The 21,470-nt window shown below is 43.0% G+C and overlaps 1 protein-coding gene across 6 annotated transcripts in view; it reads left to right on the plus strand.

The window, feature by feature from the left end:
- The window catches only part of celsr1a (cadherin EGF LAG seven-pass G-type receptor 1a), a 41,714-nt gene that overhangs the window by 11,865 nt on the left and 8,379 nt on the right, over window positions 1-21,470 (plus strand). For 4 of the 6 annotated variants that reach the window (XM_088288431.1, XM_088288432.1, XM_088288433.1 and 1 more), the window contains exons 2-22: window positions 4,343-4,698; window positions 5,261-5,549; window positions 6,826-7,048; window positions 8,473-8,588; window positions 8,917-9,005; window positions 11,728-11,808; window positions 15,232-15,389; window positions 16,160-16,323; window positions 16,404-16,529; window positions 17,340-17,506; window positions 17,574-17,759; window positions 17,828-17,941; window positions 18,292-18,466; window positions 18,532-18,673; window positions 19,328-19,448; window positions 19,627-19,810; window positions 20,153-20,254; window positions 20,536-20,630; window positions 20,723-20,932; window positions 21,019-21,202; window positions 21,282-21,422. In XM_088288431.1, coding sequence (XP_088144557.1) covers window positions 4,343-4,698; window positions 5,261-5,549; window positions 6,826-7,048; window positions 8,473-8,588; window positions 8,917-9,005; window positions 11,728-11,808; window positions 15,232-15,389; window positions 16,160-16,323; window positions 16,404-16,529; window positions 17,340-17,506; window positions 17,574-17,759; window positions 17,828-17,941; window positions 18,292-18,466; window positions 18,532-18,673; window positions 19,328-19,448; window positions 19,627-19,810; window positions 20,153-20,254; window positions 20,536-20,630; window positions 20,723-20,932; window positions 21,019-21,202; window positions 21,282-21,422 — 3,423 coding nt within the window. The remainder of the gene's footprint in view (window positions 1-4,342; window positions 4,699-5,260; window positions 5,550-6,825; window positions 7,049-8,472; window positions 8,589-8,916; window positions 9,006-11,727; window positions 11,809-15,231; window positions 15,390-16,159; window positions 16,324-16,403; window positions 16,530-17,339; window positions 17,507-17,573; window positions 17,760-17,827; window positions 17,942-18,291; window positions 18,467-18,531; window positions 18,674-19,327; window positions 19,449-19,626; window positions 19,811-20,152; window positions 20,255-20,535; window positions 20,631-20,722; window positions 20,933-21,018; window positions 21,203-21,281; window positions 21,423-21,470) is intronic. The other 2 variants (XM_088288435.1, XM_088288436.1) reach the window with 1 other exon arrangement.

Genomic DNA, 21,470 nt, shown 5'->3' on the forward strand with positions numbered 1-21,470 from the left:
TTTCACTGACACCAGATCGAGTCTCCCGCGGCCTGCCGGAGTTTTCCGCCTTCCTTTGCTCAAAATGTGCCAGAGTCAAATTTGACCATCATAATATAATCATTCTTTGGTTTTCTTTTGTTCTTTTTGGGTTTTCTACCTCCCACCCTTCCTCTCCAGCCCTCTATGCCTTCTTCTGCTCTCAAAGCGACGGTATCTGCGTTACACGTTATTGTTGGTGCCTGGTCTACTGATAAATAGGGTGCCTGGTTACCAAGCGGCACGCCATTGGCTCCGTCCAACAAAGCGCCTTCGGGCAGGAGGCGGCATTTGACTCTTCCCTGGGGTTGAAGGGGGGGGGGGAGAGTAGTTTTGAATGAAACGAGCTCATGATCCTCTTCAGTTGACCACACGTACGAATACAAAGTGGCTGAACACGTTTAGGTTATTAAAAAAAAACTAAAACGTAAAATAAATTTAGATTAAATGAAAACATTTAATTCAACACATTTTTTAAATATTTTTTTAGTCTACTTAAAACAAGCAATTATGCATTGGTTTTAATTAATGTAATAAGAATACTTAAATGTATTTAACACAGTAGTTTGCGTTTAGCATGCTTGGAAATAAAAAAAAAGCCCAAAACCAAATTTTGTTGCATCTCTAAAATGGAAAATAATATGTAGAAAAAAAATAAATAAATAAAAATGTTGTAAAAAATCAAAATATGAATTAAAACATAAATATAAAATACAAAATGTTTTTACTTAATATTTTGGATATATATATAAATAATTCCCATTAATATATATCTATATATATATATATATATATATATATTAATGGGAATTTTTTTCATCTTACAGTGGTAATTAAAAATGGATTTTCAGTTTTTTAGTTATTTCTTTATAGTATAGTACTGTGGACTGTGCCTTTTTTCACACGTGACTAAAAGTGTGCTCTAAATTACACAAAAAAAGGACAATGTTAAAAAAAAGAGAAAAATGTACACTAAAATTCAACATGTGATTAGATTTTTCAAACAGAAACAATAATTTATTATCTATTACAGTACTATAAACAATATTAGATTTATTAATACATACATAAACGGCTTACACACAAATAGCTAACTAATTATCCTAAAAGACAATTTCTCTACTTTTTACGATAAAGCAATGAAAATGTCTTGTGGATAACAAATGACTATCAGTGTGTTAAAAAAAACTATAAATCTCTGCCTGGTTGACATTTTTTTTTTCTGTCATATCAAGAGGTAAGAACAGAGCGAGACGACACCTGCGAGCTGCAGCCTTTGAACCTTTAATAATAGGAAGCAAAGGCGGGGTTAATGTGATTAGTCTGAAGAGAAGTGAAGAAAGACGTCCAAGTAGATCTGCTAAGTGGAAGTTGTAAGAGATTTGATTGAATGCCGCTTGATACTTTGCAATTGTTCCACTTCGGACGGTGAGGATTTTTTGTACTCTGCTCGTTGGTCGGTGTTGGAACAGTGCCGTCATTCTGCTAATGTGGATATTCTAGCCAGGTCGGATGTGGGCCTTCTTGCTCCCGAGCGCTCGGCTTTTAAGTGCGGCTAACCGAGAGCGCTTGTCTACGACTTGTGAGGGGCCATTCAGCTGGGAGTCGATATCGCGGAAGCAACGGGGCGCCGAATTCGAGCGCGCGTCAAGTGAAAAGGTTAAGGGTTAGGGTTTGAGTCCTCGCTACTTCAAGGTGGTTGGGCGTTAATTGAGAGGAGGTCAGAGTTATGTCACATGACTGCCGCCGAAGTGGGTTGTTGAGCCTAAATGAATAAAAATTTGTAAATGCATAATCTTGAAAACACATGTTCTTGTTCTTCACCCAAACCAAGCACCAAAAGGATCTCGCACCAAGTACAAAATTAAAATCCCATTTGAACAACTTTTAAAGCCCATAATCATGACACGTCAACGTTGTTCTTTATCTTAAAGCAGTGATTGCTTCTCTAAGCGCCATTCCTTGAGGAAATTTTCCATCTTCCAATCCTACACACTTGACTCTAGTTACTGCACGTTTGCCACCGGTTCTCCTGATCCCGACTCAGCGCCATCACACCTCATAGTGAACGGATCCTTTAGTGTGGCGCACAACATTGGAGAGTAGAGACTAAAGACTTTTGCACCCCCCCCCCCCCCTGAAGACTTGCAGGTGTTGAAGGGGAAATTGGACTGTAACAGCTGTGTGTGTAGGCATGCTGATATATGGTCACACATGCAGACATAATTCTTCCACTCAAATACGCAGACACGGCCGGCCTCCCACTTGCTCTTTATGACCATTTCATTTTACATTCTCTCGTCTGGCGCATTTACCTTTGGCGTGCGGCTACGTTGTTGCGGGATATTCTAAAATAATATAACCTTAATTAGTCCCACAATGGAGAAGCATTCATTTTTTTTAAATACCACTCATAATCCTTATTTCAAAGGAGAAACTCAAATGAAGAGATTAATTCGGTCAAGTGTAACTAGCACAACATTGACAAGCGCATTAGTTAAACATTTTATTCCCAGAAAATGGGACGCTAGTTAAAAAAAAATTTTAATCCCCATTTTGAAGGGAAAATTCAAGTGATGATTTAAGTCAAGTGTGACTAGTTCGCGACAAGAAATTTTTTTTTTTCATCAGTTAATGCTGTGCAAGCTTCCTGATTGGTCCCTCGTATCCAATAGCGACGATCCTGCCTGTGATTCACTTTTTGTTTTGATTGAAATGTTTCCAATGGAAGCGAGGGGCTTCGGGGCGTTTCAAACACCTGAAACAGGAAGTTCCTGTTGCTTAGTTGCTGGAAAACATTTAACTGGACCGTAAAAGTGATTTATTCATTTTTTTATTATTTTCTTTTCCCGCTTCCATGATGCATTGACGTTAAAAGCTTCCTGATTTTAGAATGATGAGGCCTCTCTTGTGTGTTTAATTTTTTGTTGCTTTCCAGGTCATCCCGTTCGCTATCTGAACAAACACTATTGTTGATTTTGCACCGCAGATTGTTGAACGCTTTTAAGATTAATGTGTGGAAGACAGTCAAACATTCAGGGAATGCATTATGTATAGAAAATGTGGGGGTGCACACGCCGAGTGTGTGTGTGTGTGTGTGTGCACTTAGACAGCTGCGCCAGAAATGTGCGTCCTCGTGGGCCGATTGCAGTCAACGTTTGTGTGTGTTTGCCTGTGTGTGGTCATTGCATTTTATTGAGAGGTTTTTCTCATCTCATTTGTGGGATCCCTCCCCCTTATTTTTGAATCATTAGAAACTGGACTATATTTCCGGAAGAATTCAAAAGTTTTTTTTTTTTTTTTCCATAGCGTTTGCAGTGGACACACCCGTGAGTTCCACGGTGCCGCCCATCCTTTCTGCATGTGTGTGTTATGCCGTGTTAGCAGCTGGTGAGCGCTATAAATAGCACAGGTTGGGGATGACAGAAGAACCATTGACTTAACACTTAAACGTAATTATTTTTAATGTGTTGTTGCGTTCTTCGGTTGCCGGTTAATCAGTCTGATTAAATGAAGGATTATTTTTATGTATTAAAAAAATATATAAAAAAGTCATGTTGGGGTTGCATAATCAAATGCAAAAACAAACAAATATTAAGCGGTTATTATCATTTTCAGTGCACTTAACTGTCTAACTTGTCCCCACTGTGAATTAATGTCAATAAATTAATTTTTCAATATTTTCCCAACTTAAACTACTTTATGCTAAAATAAGGCTTTTTTTTAATTTTATTTTGTTTTATTTTTTTTTTTCATTTTTTATTTTATATTTTTTTTAAACTGTTGAATTTTTTTACTTGACATCTGTGACCAAACTGTGAACTGCTCCGATCACAGCGCCACCTGTTGCTCCGGCATGCACTCGACAGCTTCTAAATATATTCCCGCGTTGACGGCATTTTTTTGCTTCTCATCAACAAAGGTTTAATCCAGAGTGCATACGTGTGGACATAACCTCAGTCGCCCTCTTATTGCGCTCCGTCATCAGTATGATCCTTTTCAGGCCGCCTTCGCCACCACCTGTTGTCACTTTTATGTCACTTGTGCTGCCTTTTGGGAACCCTCAACATAACGCTCACGGGATCAAATGACAGAACATAGCGAGTACAGAAAGCTGATTTGGAAAGTATTGTTCCATCGAGAAAACAGGAGAGGATCACACAAATGGTGTGTGTAACGTGATAGTTGTAAGGGAATACACGCACCTGGACATGAATGACACAGGTGTGTTTGTTTTGCGTATTGTCGTGACACCTCATTTCTTCAGTGCGAAAAATCAAGAAATCCATTTTGCTGAGCTTAATTATTATTTTTTTTTCCCCAGATGGTATCCACACCACCTCAGCTCGCTGCACACTCCGCGTCACCATCATCACCGACGACATGCTCACCAACAGCATCACGGTGCGCCTGGAGAACATGTCCCAGGAGCGCTTCCTGTCGCCCCTGCTCGGCCTCTTCGTGGACGGCGTGGCGGCCGTGCTGTCCACCCGGCGCGACGCCGTCTTCGTCTTCAACATCCAGAACGACACGGACGTGCAGGGCTCCATCCTCAATGTCACCTTCTCGGCCATGCAGCCCGGGGGAGGGCCCGGCAAGGGCACCTTTTTTCCTTCGGAAGAACTGCAGGAGCAGATCTACCTGAACAGGACTCTGCTCAGGCTCATATCATCGCAGGAGGTAACGCCATGGATGGGTGGGAAATTTGGGAAAATTATACACAACCTTAAGTCACGATTTAAAAATAAATAAATAAATAAAACAATCAAAAAACGTAAATCGCAATATAAAAAAAAAAAAAAAAAAAATTTAAATCCTTATAGCCTTAATTAAATTGTCGTTAAGTTGTGTTTCATTGTATTTATATATTTTGCTTAATTTTATTGTGCATCCCATGCAAATTGACTTGCCTATTGAAATGCATTGGGTGAAAAAAAAAATTATATGAATCGGATGATTAATCGGTAAAGTCTTTTTTTTTTTTTTTTTTTTGCCAAAAATCTGCATCACCTCAAAAGAATGCTGGGCCTTTATAATAATAATGATAATAATTCGACTTGTATATTGAGGGTGCCAATGTGGCTGAATAAATCAAAAGCACCATTATAAATATTGACCTGTTCTTCTTTCATAACTTCTATAAAATACGCGCCTTTATACCGGGTGCTAAACTTTCCCGTCTCTGGGACGAGTCAGGAAAATCTACTCTAAAATTAACTTATTTCCAAATTTGTCTTTGCAGGTTTTGCCGTTCGACGACAACATTTGCCTGCGGGAGCCCTGCGAGAATTACATGAAGTGCGTTTCGGTGCTCAAGTTCGACAGCTCGCCCCCCTTCATCGCGTCCAACACGGTTCTGTTCCGCCCCATACATCCCATCAACGGGCTGCGTTGTCGCTGCCCCGTCGGCTTCGCCGGCGACTACTGCGAGACGGAGATTGACCTTTGCTACTCGGGGCCGTGCAAAAACAACGGACGCTGTCGCAGCCGTGAAGGCGGCTACACCTGCGAGTGCCTGGAAGACTTCACCGGTGAGAGCCTCTTTTGGAATATTTGCCCCGTGTTTACCTGATACCCGACAGGCTCTTCTCCCGTGTCTCTCTCTAATAGGCCCAAGCGAGACAGCCTTCATCGGCCTGTCCTCCCTTCTCTTCCTCCATCTTATCTGATCTCATTATCCCATTATACCTGTCTCGGTCGCTCACTGATCCGTTTTTGCCTGCCTCCTCTCTTCCCCCAAGCATGTTTTGCGTAGCAAAAATCGAGAGCCGGTTCCCTTTTGGAGGTCACAGTTCAACACTTGGACCCATCACTGTCGTATAATTGGGCCGATGACAGCGTTGTCCTTGGGTTTCCGCATTACAGGGAAACAGATCCTTATAATTCACCCTACGCAAAATGGGATTATGCCGCAGAGAGAAGGGCCATTTCCTGGTTCCAGGTTGGTGTGGCGAGGTTTGGCGTCCTGATCGTGTTTGGGCAGTCTGCACAGTCAGTCAGAGAAATGTTGCTCATGAGTAATGGAATTTCTGTGATTGAGAGTATTTATGATACATTCATTTGGATCTACAACAACAATAGTCAAGTCATATCAGTCATTTATGACTGTTTCAATATTGGTAAATAAATAATAATAATTTAATCATACATAATAATATATAAAATGCTAATAAAATAATTAATAAAAAAAATCAATAATATATGAATAAAATAATAAAATAAATGTCGATAAATAAAAAATAAAATAATAATAAATAATTTATAACAAATTAAATTCATATTAAACAATCCGATTTGAAGACTGTCGATTTATCTGTTTGTTGTTTAAATCTAATACAAATTGCCATGTATGCAGTTTTTATTTTTTAATTTTTTTTTTCCATTGATGAAATATACATTGGCATCATTGTTGTCGAATTAGATTTTCAAATTTTTTGGCAGAAGCCAAATCCGCTCACGCAACAAAAGTACAAAAGATACTTTCAGAGGTTTGTCCCATAAATTCCACCTCCAAGTGATACGTGGACGAGCTTAAGTGGTCCGCTGTTATTGTCATAAGGATTTACATATCCTCGGATTTACCTGAGGAATTTTTAAGGTCTCCTCCTGTATATCGTCTTCATCACTCAGCTCTTCCTCCTCCATCGCTTAGCCCTCTTTGTTTCGCTCGTCCTTAGATAAGCCCAAACATGATTTAGCTCCTGGACTTTGGGCCCTCTGTTCAACCAAAGCTTCAGAGAACATCTTGCGGACGTACCGTACATGACAAGATGGTCTCTGCTAAATTCTCTCTTTTCTATTTCCTAGGTGAAAACTGTGAGGTGAACACCTCGTCGGATAGCTGCGTCCCAGGCGTGTGCAAGAACGGCGGCGAATGCGTGAACAGACTTGCCGGCGGTTTTATGTGCCGGTGTCTGGCCGGCGAGTACGAGAAGCCTTACTGCGAGATGACTACGCGCAGCTTCCCCGGACAGTCCTTCGTCACCTTCAGGGGGCTGCGGCAAAGGTTCCACTTTACCGTCTCGCTCATGTGAGTCGTTCCTCCTTTTGTTCACTCCCTTGCTTGCCTTTGCCCGGTCTTGTTATTTAACTTCAAAGAATACATTAATTAACACTAATGTAAAACTGAGTTCAATCTGGATCTGATCCACTTTGTGCCCCGATTATGTGTGAACCTCTTTAATCTGGATTCGATCCAGATTTTGCAAATATTAAATCTAATGTGGGGAAGCCACATTTCATATTTTTAGATGCTCATCTCTATTGTATTTCAATTAAAAGTCGAGAAACGTTAATTTAAAACCAAATTTAATCTGGATCTGATCCACATTGTGCTCCAATTACATTTGATGCGACAGACCACTTTTAAGAAGTTTAGAGACCCATATCTGTCATCTATATCAAGGGATCAGGAAATGCAATGTGAACCTGTTTAATCTGGATTCGATCCAGATTTTGCAGCCATTAAATCTAATGTTGGGGAGCCACATTTCATATATTTAAATGCTCATCTCTATTATATTTCAATTAAAAGTCGAGAAATCAATTTAAAACCAAATTCAATTTGGATCTGATTCAGATTGTGCACCAATTAAATTCAATGTGGGTAAACCACATTTAACATTTAGATATCTGATGAATTATCAGAATCTGTAAAGTGGCACTGAATTGATTTTATCTGGCGCTGATCCAGATTAACTTGTTTTGATACTTTTGATACATGTACAGTATGGACAACTGTAAACCCAATCTGAACTAGTTTGTACACGGAAAACCACATTGGACACATTTTAATGCTGAAATCTCGACCAACTCTCATCCGATCTCGTTTACATTTGCTGCGCTTGTTCTGGATCTTTTTTTTTTGTTCGTTTATTTGACTTTTTTTTTTAAACCCTGACCCTTATGAAGGCAACCCCAAAAACGTGCCCCATTAGCGATAACAGTCATATTCAGCTGATATCATAGCAGAACATTCGTGCTTGTTTTGCTTCCTGCACAAAGGTAGGAAAGTTCGAGCAATAATGACGGGAGTCGATCAGTCGTACGACGGCGAGGAAAAAAAAAAAAAGTTTGCGCTGCCCTCAAAACAGGAAAGTCTTTGTGATGGGTTTCCCTTATCAGCGTCTGGCTACAGCCCGGCCGACTTCCTGGCTCGCTGGCATCTGCCGCTTGACTCCTCTGCCCTCACCTTGCATTCCCAATCGGCTTGCACGTGAACTTTGCTCACTCGCCGCCAGGTTTGGGCGCACATCATCGACTGAAGAATGGGGGTGGGGGGCATACTTTCCTGTCTAAAGCCCGTACGCGACACATTTCCTGCTTTCTCTTACTTAATGACTTTTCTTCAAGAGCCACTTCATCATGATGATGCACTTAGACAAAAAATATTCCAAACAATTAAACAAAAAAAATAAAATCAAATCTAACAAGTGTTGTGTTTTGTGTTGCCAGGTTTGCAACAAGAGAACGAAATGCCCTGCTCCTCTACAACGGTCGATTCAATGAAAAACACGACTTCATCGCTTTGGAAATCATCGACGAGCAGATTCAACTCACCTTCTCCGGAGGTGAGGCCAATTTCCTTAAGTTCCTGAACGCACCTCCAAACCTTAAACATTTATCCTGATGACGCCGGGGGGGGGAATTGTATTTTTTTTTTTTAATTTTGCTATTAAAGCTCGACAAAACACAGACACAAAATAACACCTGTCAGTGTTGTCGATTCTTGCCCGGGGTCGCTCCTGCCTTTGACAAACAAAGTCATTTATCAGTAACGTCGGAGTCTTTGTGCAATGCGCAACGCTCAAGTCGAGACACTTGACGGCGCAGACGAATGCCGCCTTTCGAGTTCGTATTTAAAATTTAAATTGCCTTTTTATTTGTTTCGACGTCCAGGCGAGACCAAGACGACCGTGTCCCCCTTCGTCCCGGGCGGCGTCAGCGATGGCCAGTGGCATTCCGTGCAGCTCCATTACTACAACAAGGTGAGCCATCCAAATAGCGATGAGGATTTTATTTCGAATTTCTTCCCACGGTGGTCGTCTTGCCCTTTTTTTTTTTTTTTTCTTTTTAATAATGAAGCGCCATCCCCAGTGATTATATCCAAACGTGTCTCATGTATCCACTTTGAGGTGTAACAATATATCCGGGGAGCTTCTCCTTCAAGTCACGTCAGGTTTTAATTTTCCGAACAAACTTCCAGCGCCCGCAGCTGTTGTTCTAATGTGTTTTTAAAGATAATCCTGCTCACCTCGGAGAAGGAGAGGTAACTTGGAGTTCAATATAGACGACTCACAAAAACATGTGATTGGCTAAAATTTCTCGTGAGGTTTAACTTAAATTGACCATCGTCAAAATCCTCATCAGGTGATTTTTTAAATTATTAAATTTTTTTTAAATTTTTTTTTAATAATAATAATTTTAACTCCACAAACATCCTCCACATTGATGTCTTTCTGTCACTCTTCCGGTCTCTGTAGCTCAAAACCTTCACAATGCAAATTGTGAGTTTCCCCCCCCCCGAGTGCCTCGTTGTTGGCCGTGAGTGCACGGAAAAAAGGCAAAGCAATATTTTTATTGTTATTTTATTATGAATTTTTGTCTGTGTGAAAGTCAGCAAGCGGGCGCTGATTTTGCCCCGATATGGCTGCTTTAGAGTGCCTCATTGTTGCTCCAGCCACATGGCATCTGTTTTTCCCAGTTCGTCGCAGTGAATACTTGATGGCGAGTTACGTGGGGGCGTGGTTTCCAAAAAAAGTATTTTTGTGCGCTCTGTCAACTTTTTGGAGGGTGGTTTCACATTTCGCAGGTGCTTTGTGTCGAGTCCGAACGTCGCTTTCAGCTTTCACTGGTCTTGACAGGCAAGCATTCGTCACTTGGCGAACATGGCGGTCCGTGTTCGCTGCAGGGTGACTTTAGCTCTCTCTCTTTGCCGCATTGTCCTCCCTGACGCATATCGTTACATTAGCCAGAGGCCGACCGCCATTGACGCATGGCCGTCGTTCTTCCTTCATGTGTTGAATGATCACAAGCAACCCCGTAATTGAAAGCCTCGCATCACTTCCTGGAGGGCTTGGTGTAAATGTATCCAGCTCACAAGCGACGCATATTTTTAGATTATCTTGAGACTTGTAAAGATCTGATGTCATCCAGACGCATGATAACGCTGACTTTGATCAGATGTTATCCTGCTGGGAGCTTTTAACTCATTCACTGCCATTGACGGCTAAAGACGTCAAAGATCCTTTTTTTTTTTTTTTTTTTGTTTTTTAAAGGCCTCTAAATGCACATAAATTGAGATGGATGCATCTTCAAAACTACATAAAAATAAGCAAATAAGAAGTTACATTAAAATGTGGATTTTAATGACCAAAATATATTTATAAACATGATAAAAAAAAATTAAAAAGCGATCCATATGCCTGAATGTGTGATCGGACGCACTGTATGTCGAAATTAATTTACACTCACACACTGTCATAATTATGGATATCTCAAAAGTACTCACGAGGTCTGAATAGAGGCTTGTTATTGTCACACGAGCCCACTCATGTGTTAACGACCTCTATATGGACACACAATGCACGCACGCATAGAAGGTGATTTAGTGGGTCAGATGATGAGACGGTTAAAGATTGCGCAGGGGGGTTCGCAGACAACTATTACGCCCCCCCCCCCGCCCCGTTTTTTTTTTTTTTTTCTATTTTATTAGAGGCGCTCTTCACAAGACCCGGGGTGCCGCGGCTCCAAAAAAAAAAAAATAAAAAAAATAACAATAGGTCAAAGGTTTAGGAGAGGAGCGGTTGCCATGGAAACGGGCGAGCATTTTGCTGCCATTGTTGTTGCCATCAGAGGCGGTTGGAGAACCGGCGTGTCCAAAGCAGCTCAACATACATATACACAGCAGTGGTGGGCAAACTATGGTCCGGGGGCCACATGCGGCCCGTTCAACATTTTAATCCGGCCCGCCAAATTTGAAAAAAAGTATATGTATAAACCTTGTTAATTTTTAATTTCTAAGTATTGTTTTTTTTTTTTTTTATTGTTGTAATTCTTTTGTTCAGTTTCATTTAAAATTAAAAAATTTTTTCTCAGATGAGGTGAGGTTACCAAAACACTCCATCCATGTCCTCCTGGTCCGCCCCCTCTGTCAAATTTTGGCCCGCCAATCAAAAAAAAATTGCCCACCCCTGATATACGGTAACATTCCCAGACAGGACGAGTCTTATCAGCAAAGTAGCCAGAAGTTTCTGCTTCTGCAGTTCGCCGGCCTCTCGCTCTCACTTGCGTGTCGCTTCAGGCAGGCATGTCATTATTCAACGCATACTGTACATGTGAACTGACTTCACAGTATAGCGCAAAATGCTTAAGATAAAGCTGGACGCCATTGGCATGCGCTTTATTGCAAGTCGGCCTTGTGGAGTGTGGTCGCGTTGAAGAGTTTAGGTTGCCTTGGTAACTGCACTGACCACAAGGACAAGAATATTCCTTATTTGGTGGTTTGACCGCATCCCAGTGACACGCTAGCACTTTTATAAGCTGTATAAAAACTATAAATAGGCGACGTGTGTATGTTTAGAGAGATGACGACGTCAGGCGGGAATGAGGCTTTTTAGCGAGATTACGTCGTCGTTTTTCCTTTTGAAGGCGAGTCATCAGAGATGAACGCCCAGGTCGATCTAATGTGGTGTCTCTCTCTTGCCCCAGGACGGGGGGAGTCTGGTGGACTCCAGCGGGCTTGTGCGGCTCCCGCTCTATACTGCCTGGCTGGAGCTTACGCAGAAGGAGGTAACCATTGACCTCTTGCTTCGTCCCCACTGGTGCTACCCCCCCCCCCTCCTGGTGACTCGCTTGTCGTAGAGGATGTTGTGGCTATTGTCGTTTTGTCGTTTTTCTGGTTTGGAAATTGTGGACTTTTCCTGAAATGCTACTTCTCTGTCATGTCGATGTTTCACCTGGTAGTGACTCTTTTTTATTACCATCTTTCACGCGAGGCCTATCAAGGCCACTTTTATGGCAGTCAAACATAAACAGAGATTGAGACAATCCATACTGGCATTATCTTGCAATTTAGAGTGCCTTACAACTTTTAAGATAGCCTATCTCAAAAATAAAATGAATTTGAATCGGTGTTGTCGCTTGCCCAACTAAATTTCAAATGCAGTTAAGAAGTTGGAAGTGCCTTCTATGATGTTTGCGTTTGCTAGCTGATGTTAGCTCAATAAAAAATGTGTATTAAAAGAATAAAACATTTTACTTTCCTTGTTCTCATAGCTAATGTCACAATGTAATTGATACCTGACTTTTTTTTTTTTGAAGTAACATGCCATGGATCTTATTTTCTCATGTTAAAAAAAAGAGCATTCTGATGTTAGCCTGCTAGCTTAAGTTAGATAAACGTACTATTTTTGCTCTTTACACATTCAGCTAATCATTATTTTTCTGTCAAAGTTGAATTGTGACTTGACAATTTATTTTTCAGGTACATGCCATAGGATAAAACGTTTTATTAGTTAATTAATGCATCTTCGATTCGCTGGCTAGCTTCAATTAGCTAAGCGCTCTATTTGTAAAAAAATGAACATTATTCCGAACATGTTCTGATAATTGTTGTTTTTAGCTCAGTTTTTTACATTATCGTTTGTAATATTTCAGATAGGAAAGTGTATTTTATCACCCTCTGGAATATAATAATGTCAATAATAGAGTCGTACAAATAATCTCATCCACATTTTTCTCATACTTGACTTGTTAAGTCTGCTTGTCAAAAATGCTCGAGGACCTTACAAATCAAACTTTGCCTGTCATTGGACACAGTTTGCCGTCCCGTTAGAGGATCAAGTTACCTTCACCTCTGTTTTTTGCGCCATCCCAACATTTCTTTTGCCGCTTTAAAAGCTTCCAGCCGACAATAGCACGCCATCCATCTGTTATGCCGACGGATAGAAGCGCGAGCAACCGAGGGCTACAGCGGTAACGTATAGTCTTGAACGTTGGTCATCGTAGCCCTTTGTGCGTGTGAATAATTCACACTTCTAGGTTTACACAGCCGCGGGGCAGGTGAGGTAATGCGGACATGAGTCTGTTCCTAAAGGTCTGACACGCTAACCTGTGTGTGAAGACGGCAAAAAAGACAAAGTGGCTTAAGAAAACACGACGGCGATGACTTCTCAACGTGTTTGAATTTGACTTGGAAAACGTGCACACGTCCACAAGGCTTAAAACTGTGGTAGCGTTCCAAGTGTAGCGTTCCAAGTGTAGCGTTCCAAGTGTAGCGTTCCAAGTGTCCACCAAACAATGGCATTTCCTTCGGCCGGCCCAAATCAAATAAAAGACTGTGCGCCCCGTCTTCCTTTATCATCAGACAGGAGCGGGTGGTCGTCTGCTGCGCGGCCCGCTCGCTTCCTTCCTCGCACGCAAACACACACGCTCACTAAACAAACACACACACATCCTTCTCCAGGAGTTTTCCCTCCATCACACCTTCCCAGCTTGTTGGTCCTTCATTTTGATGGTTCTTTGACAAGACCGTGGAAAAGTTTTTTGCATGTAACCTAATCTGTTGTTGCCTTTTTTTTTTTTTTTAATGAAACCTGGCCTCGGGTGACTTGGCAAAGTCATCATGTTGACAGGAAGCTGATGATGATAGAGGTGTTAAATAGTATGTGCGTGCGCTTGTAGCTGAGGTTTGGCCGCAGCATGCTGTGATGTCATTTCGGTGTGTAGCGTCCCCCCGCCCCCCCCACGCACACCCCCCCGCGCCCTCTCCTGCCCCCGCTGGTCTTTTGTGGCGGGCTGCGGGGATCAAGTGCGTCGCCATAGTTGCGGCAAGCCTATCGCCCCTGGAGATGACACCTTAGAGAGAGGGAATCTTCAACCGCCCGCATTTGGCTGCAGGGTAAATAGGAGAGTCTCATGGGGAGGGGGGGAGTGAGGGCCAAGTGCATATTATTAAGGGGGGGTGAAACTGTATAACTTTGTTGAGCAGTGTTTCTCATGTTTTACACCAAGTACCACCTTAAAAAAAAAAAAAAAAAAAAAACCTATCTTGTGTTATTGTAGTAACCAGTCTTTCATAATAATTAATATTCAGATTAATTTATTGATTGTGCTTGTTAAATAAAAATACCTTGAGAAAAATAATCACAAATTAAATTAAAGTGTGATTTTATAATGTAATTTTATAATTAAGGATTTAAACCTTTTTTTTTTTTTTTCCGCACTCTTTTTTGCAAACCATCTGTCAGTTTGGCCCTCCCTCACTGTTTTTCCTTCCTTCCTTCCTTCCCTCCCTCCTTCCGCTTTTTCTTCTCATCTTCATCTCATCTGCTTCTTGCTTGATCGAGCTCACACGGGGTGCAGAGATCTTAATCGCTGTCATGACATGTTCCTCTGCAGGTGGTCAAACTGCTCTGCTTTTTTTTTTTTTTTTTTTTCTTGACTTCACCGCACTTTCCCTCTCATTTGTCTTATTTACGACTGGTTTGTTGGCTCCCGGTGTGAAAATTTCTATGGGGAAAAAAAATAACACCACGGAGAGTTGGAAACTTTTGTCTTCTGCCCTTTTCTATATTTGTCCTTTTTTTTCCTCTCCTTCTTTGTTTACTGCCCCGCCTGTATCTCATTACTCTAATCCCATTTAGGTAGAAAACACAGCCTTTTTTTTTTTGGTCTTTTTAGCGCCACCTCTCGAATAAACAGTCAGAATGCAGCTACTGTAATTTTCTTTTTTTTTTTTTTAGCACATTGGCAAATCCTGGTTATGCACGTTAATGAGTGGAAACATTGTGGCATTAAACTCTGCTCCCTAGCCCGGTTTTGTTCCTGAACTTCTCATATTTGATATCATTAAAAAAAATAAAAATAAAGGGATTGGTAGGCTGATTTTCTAAGCTGATCCACATTAGCCGAGTCCCGGTGGAGGTATTAGCCTCGTTTGGAACTTGTTGGTGTGAGTTCGCAACAATGGGCCTTTTTTGTCCCATCCTAAGCCAATGAGAAGCCAGCGTATTTCAGATTCTGAGGCGGGTGAAGTCAGCGAAGAGTCGTGTTTGCGTTGTGCAAGTACTCCTCCCACCCTCCCAAAAAAAAAAAAAAAAAAAAAAACTAAATCCTTAAGCCATGTTGGATAATTTTCCCGCAGTCACACCTGATGATCATTTTTTTCCACTTAATTTTCAGTCCAAAAAGAAAAATCCTTTTTTATTCCAGCCAAACATCGGGCGCCTGGGGATCCCCCACGGACCCTCCGGGGAGAAAGTGGCTGTGGTGGCCGTGGACGACTGCGACATCTCCATGGCGATCCGCTTCGGGAAGCAGATTGGGAACTACTCGTGCGCCGCCCAGGGAACGCAGACCGGACAGAAGAAGTAAAATTTAAAAAAAAAAAAAAAAAGCATAACACACATTTTAATCACGTCTCAATTGGGGACGAAATCTGGACACATTATAGAAAGAAAAAAAAAAAGCTTTGTAGCATTAGCTAGCTTTGCTAGCCTTGTAAATGGCTAACAAAAAAAAAAGATTGTTAAATTAATCTTTCTTTTTTGTAATAATAATAAAAAAATAGTCATCCATAATTAACTCATTCACTGCCAATGACGGCTATAGAAGTCCAAAATCTTTTTTTTTTTTAATTTGGCTGACAGTGAATGAGTTAATAATGAAATAATAAATAAATACATAAACAAACAAACAAACAATTTTTTTTTAAAAAATAATAAAAAATAAAATAAAATAATTTAAAAAAGTAATGTAAAGTATAGAGACCTGAAAAGTGTACTTCCTTATTTCCTCCCACTCCATACATCCTGCCTGAGTCTCCGTTGACCTGAGAATGCCCTGTTCATGCAAACATCTCCGCATTCAGGGGGTTAAGGCTTTCTTTGTGCGCTATTGTATCACATTAAATCTCTCCAAAGCCGACGGCGTTTGATGTTTTATAAGCAGCCTTCGTGCCCCCTTACTTGACCCGCAATGCCAGATCTGACTGTTGTCGCTGTGATGCCAGCAGCTTAGCCTTGTGACAGGCTTTACACCTTTACCTCACTTGCCTTTATTTTTTATTTATTTTTTAATATATATTTTTTTCTTACCCGGGAAAAAAAATGAAATAAAATTTCTCACGATTGCTCATCAGATCGCTGGACTTGACCGGACCGCTGTTGCTGGGCGGCGTTCCCAACCTGCCCGAGGACTTCCCGGTGCGAAATCGAGACTTTGTGGGCTGCATGAGGAACCTGAGCATCGACAGCAGCGCCGTCGACATGGCGAGCTACATCGCCAACAACGGCACAACCGCCGGTTTGTCGAATTTCACCTCAAACGCGCCTTACATGAATGCCATGTGGTGTTAACATCCTCGCCGGTTGTTACATTTTTAGGGTGCCCCGCGAAGAGAAACTTCTGCACGCCGAGTGTGTGTTTGAATGGCGGAGTGTGTGTCAGCAAGTGGAACACGTACAGCTGCGACTGCCCCACTGGGTATGGCGGCAGGAACTGCGAGCAAGGTTCGGAAGGTCTTCATGTCGAAAAATATTCCTCGAGTTGGATTGGCAAGCTTTGCATGTCAGCGTTTTTGCTTTCTAGGTGTGTCGCAAATGCAAAGGTGCATGCTTCTGCTTGCATGTGTGTGTGCACAAGTGTGTTTATATACAGTCGGTGTGTGTGTGTGTGTGTGTCAGGATTAGGGGGCCAGCGCCTCCTTTGACTCAGCGTGACTCATGCCGCAGTCACAACAGATCGGTATAGAAACTGATGACTGCGCATCAAAAAAAATGGGTCAAGTTGACAAATTTGGATCGTCTTCACTCAGATTTTTGATACGTTGTGATTATTTAATGAAATTAATCGACAAATAGTAAAATGTTCTTATATTTAGGAGCTGTTTCTAAATGAGCATAATTTTGTGACTCTTATTACTGTTACCTTCATGAACACTTAGGCCTACTATGCTACCATATTTATTTTTGACGTTTATATTGGTGTCAGTTTCATAAAGCTTTTTTTTTAATCATACCACCTAATTTATTGCAAATTATTTTTGCGCACCCCAGCTCGGTTTGAGACGCTCTGTCCTCGACGGTAGGTCACGTTGTACTAAATTCACCGCGACAGGTATCGCGTTGCCACCTCAAAGCAGCACTGCTCGTCACCTGAGGCGCTGTGGTTGCTCGTTATGTCATCTTCTGCACTAAAAAGGCTCGTAAGACCCACCCACGGGGACAGATCCGCTCTTTGTAGCGTAATTAGAGTGCGGGTGTTGAGTGTTTCGCTCAAATTGGAGCAGTGTGGCTTATTTTTTTGGATATCGCCAACAGTGATGCCATCGCCTCAGTTCTTTGACGGCAAGGCGCTGGTGTCGTGGAGCGAGCCGGACGTCACCATCGCCATCCCCTGGTACATGGGCCTCATGTTCCGGACGCGGCAACCGGCCGGCACCTTGATGCAAGCCAACGCCGGCTCCTCCTCCACCATCAGCCTCATGGTGAGCGACTGGTGAACGCATAATTCCGCATTTATTTATTTATTATTAATGATTTTTGTCCGCGCAGGTGAGCGAGCAGCAGGTGAGAATGGAGGTGCTGCTCATGGAACAGATGGTGGCGTCGCTGAGCTTTCCGCAAGTTCGGGTCAACGACGGGGAGTGGCACCACCTGCTGGTGGAGTTGAGAAGCGCGAAAGACGGCAAGGCGCTCCGATATGTGGCTGCCGTTTCCTTGGACCACGGCATGTACAAGGTAGCGTTTGGATCGGAGGTGATTTTATTTTGCCGGTGCATTTTTTTGATTGGCGTTTTCCTAAGCAGAAGTCAGTTGTGATTGGCAACGACCTGCCGGGTTTGAAGCTTCAGACTCTTCATGTCGGAGGTTTGCCTGGAGAGGGCAACCACGTCAGGAAAGGATTTGTTGGCTGCATACAGGTCAGTATTGTTTTTTTTGTTGTTTTTTTACACAAAAAATTCAACTACTTATTTTAATAGATTTTTTTTTCACTTGGACAGCTTTAAAAAAAAAATTCAGATATGCCAGTTTTTTGTGATGATTTTTCCAAAATACGTCAAAATGAAAAGCAAAATGTACACCAAGGCTGTTCGACTGTGTTCCCACCACATTTGTACTCAATAATTTTGAAAAAGTGTAAAGTGTGCAAAAAAAAAAAAAAAAAATCAATAAAATAATAATTAATAATTAAATATTCAATAAATTGTCCAAATATAAATAACTAGATGGTGAGACTGTGATAGTGCCATTTTCTGCTTTTCTGTGTCAGGGCGTCCGCATGGGCGAGACATCCACCAACGTGGCCAACGTGATCATGTCACGTGGCCTGAAGATCCGCGTGGAGGAAGGCTGCGACCTGGCCGATCCGTGCGACGCCAACATCTGCCCCGAGAACAGCCACTGCAGCGACGACTGGACCACGCATACGTGCGTGTGCGACCCCGGTACGTACGCCGCCCAAAATCAAAAGATCCTCAAGGCTCCATCTCATTGCCGCTTTATCTTGAAGGCTATTTCGGAAAAGACTGCGTGGACGCCTGTCAGCTCAACCCGTGCGAGCACGTTTCCACCTGCGCTCGCAAGCCGAGTTCTTCTCATGGCTACACTTGTGAGTGCGCTCACAACTACTACGGACAGTATTGCGAAAATAAGTAAGTCCCTCCTCAAACCTTCTTATGTCAACAAAATGTTTGATTCGCAAGGCCTTCACGATTAGACGGCAAAATTAGACGCCGCTAATTGCGAGGTGTCATGCATCCCTTCCCCGTCTAAGACAGGATGTTGGATTCCCCCCCCGGGTCATGCTCGGCTGCTCCTCCATGGGTGTTTAGTCTCCGCCTGCCCGTTTTACCGCCGCCGCAGTGCAGAACTGCTGATTGCATCAGTTTTTTGTCTATTTAAATGCTCGAGTCACACTTGGCAAGAAAGGAAGTTTATTGTAGATGCATCTAACACAGGGGTGAGCAAACCTTTTGATTGGCGGGCCACAATGGGTTCTAAAATTTGACAGAGCAGGAGCAGATGGATGGAGTGTTTTGGTCACCTCACCTCATCGGAGAAAAAAAAAATCCATTTAATTTCAAATGAAAATGAACAAAAGCATTCCAACAAAATATATGTCTATGGCGGGCCGGATTGAAACGTTTAACGGGCCGCATATGGCCCCCGGCCCGTAGTTTGCCCACACCTGATCTAACAGAATAAGCAATCCGATTTTCTAACAAGCTGGTCATTTCGTAGCCCTGCAGCTGTATGCAAGGTGGTGTGATTGCAAGCGTGTGACGATTTTGCCCGTGTCGAACCAGGGTGCAGAAGCCGTGTCCTCAAGGTTGGTGGGGCAGTCCTGTGTGCGGCCCGTGCGGCTGCGACGCCAGCAGGGGATTTCATAACGACTGCAACAAGACGACGGGAGAGTGTCGCTGCAAGGTATGATCACGACGGGCGGCCGAGTCGCTGCAAATTGCTCGACGATTAATCGAATTCAAATCGGTATTGGAAAAAAAAATATCAACAATATATCCAAATAGTTTTATTGATTAATTAACCACACCTAATAGCTTGGAGAATCATTCCTAAACTGTGCGGCGTCAACCGATTCCTGCAGGAGAACCACTACCGTCCGGCAGGAGACGACACGTGCCACCCGTGCGACTGCTTCTCTGTCGGCTCCGAGTTTCGCACCTGCGACCCGCTCACCGGCCAGTGCCCCTGCAAGGGCGGCGTCATCGGCCGCCAGTGCAACCGCTGTGACAACCCCTTCGCTGAAGTCACACCCAATGGATGCGAAGGTACACCACTGGGAATATTGGGAAAGTGTTCAGCCCGTTTGAGTCAAAACAAAAGAGACAAATGGTGTCGCTCACATCTGCTGGTTCCTGCAATTGAGCTAAATTTCTGCCTTTGTCGCCGGCCAGTCAAGCAGAAGAGGCGAGCCTGCCGTTTGCGCTCTTTTGGCAGTGAGAGAGCGCACGCACAATACAGAATAGAAGACAGAAGAAGAATGGCACTGGCGCTCAGTGTTTTGACCTCACAGAACGTGCCGGGACTTTAAATTTTGGCGGTTTCTTCTGTCATTTTTGTGCTCGCGTCGCAGCCGCAGCGGGGACTGACTGAAGCCTTCCTTTTCACAGTGGTGTACGAAGGCTGCCCCAAAACGTTTGACGCCGGCATTTGGTGGCCCAAGACCAAGTTCGGACGTCCCGCCGCCATGAACTGTCCCAAAGGATCGATCGGTGAGTGTCGTTTAAATGCAGGTGGGGAAAAATGTTCCAGGCAGTCAAAATGGTGAACTGTTGTTTGTGAAAGCCTTAGTATTGTCGTCACGGCAACCCTTTTGTTGTCTCGACAGACTCACTTTGTTCTCTGACCTTCAACGTCTGTAACAACATTGAATGGAAACAAGGACACTTTGCATGTCAAGTGTTTTCAGCTGCAAAAAATATAGAAAATGAATCACGGCTCTTTTTTTTTTTTTTGCACGAAATTGAATGTGGTTATTAATTATCGTGTTCAGGCACTGCCATTCGCCACTGCAGTGACGAGAAAGGCTGGTTGTCGCCCGAGCTCTTCAACTGCACCGCCGCCTCCTTCGCTCAGCTCACAAAACTGGTGAATGCTGCGAAAATTAATCCAATTAATTCCACAAAGTGACTTCCGTCCTCACCTGCTGTTATTCTCAAAACAACTTCTCGTGGCCAAAGAACGAAGAGCTCCGTCGAAATAGCTCCAGGATGGACGCCGAGCGCTCCAAGAGCGTCGTGCGCTTGCTCCGCGGCGCCACCGACGACGCCACGAGTTACTATGGCAATGACGTGAAGACGGCCGCTCAGCTGCTGAGCCACGTGCTGCGGTACGAGAGCCGGCAGGCGGGGTTGGACCTCGCAGCCGCGAGGGACGCCGAATTCAACAAGGTAGACTATTATATCGAATAATTAACCGATTATTTTAAGACAGCGGAAACACGATGCCCTGGAATAACCATTCAATGGTCGAATAGAATTTGATTCGAGCCGCCAGCGCCATACTCGACCCGGACACTCAAACGCACTGGGAGCAAATCCAGAAGACGGACGGCGGGACTGCCCACCTGCTTCGGAATTTTGAGGACTATGCGAACACTCTTGCGAGGAACGTGAGGAAAACCTACCTGAAACCTTTCACCATCGTCACAGACAACATGAGTGAGTCATTTCGCACGCGGTTTGACATTTTGACGTCTTTTGTCCATGCTTACGTCTTCTTTGCCTTTGCCTCCGACAGTATTTTCCGTGGACTACCTGGACGTGTCGGACCCCCACAAGGCGACGTTCCCCCGCTTTCATGACATCGAGGAGGAATATCCAGAAGAGCTCGAGTCCTCCGTACACTTTCCTCACTTCAACCTGCTACTGCAAGATAAAGGTAAAAAAAATCGATAGTTGCATGAACGCAACAATCGTTGCTTTTTGA

This window comes from Idiotropiscis lumnitzeri, chromosome 2 (genome assembly GCF_059441095.1).
Source record: "Idiotropiscis lumnitzeri isolate Australia: NSW breed Sydney's pygmy pipehorse chromosome 2, RoL_Ilum_1.0, whole genome shotgun sequence".
Taxonomy (NCBI): domain Eukaryota; kingdom Metazoa; phylum Chordata; class Actinopteri; order Syngnathiformes; family Syngnathidae; genus Idiotropiscis; species Idiotropiscis lumnitzeri.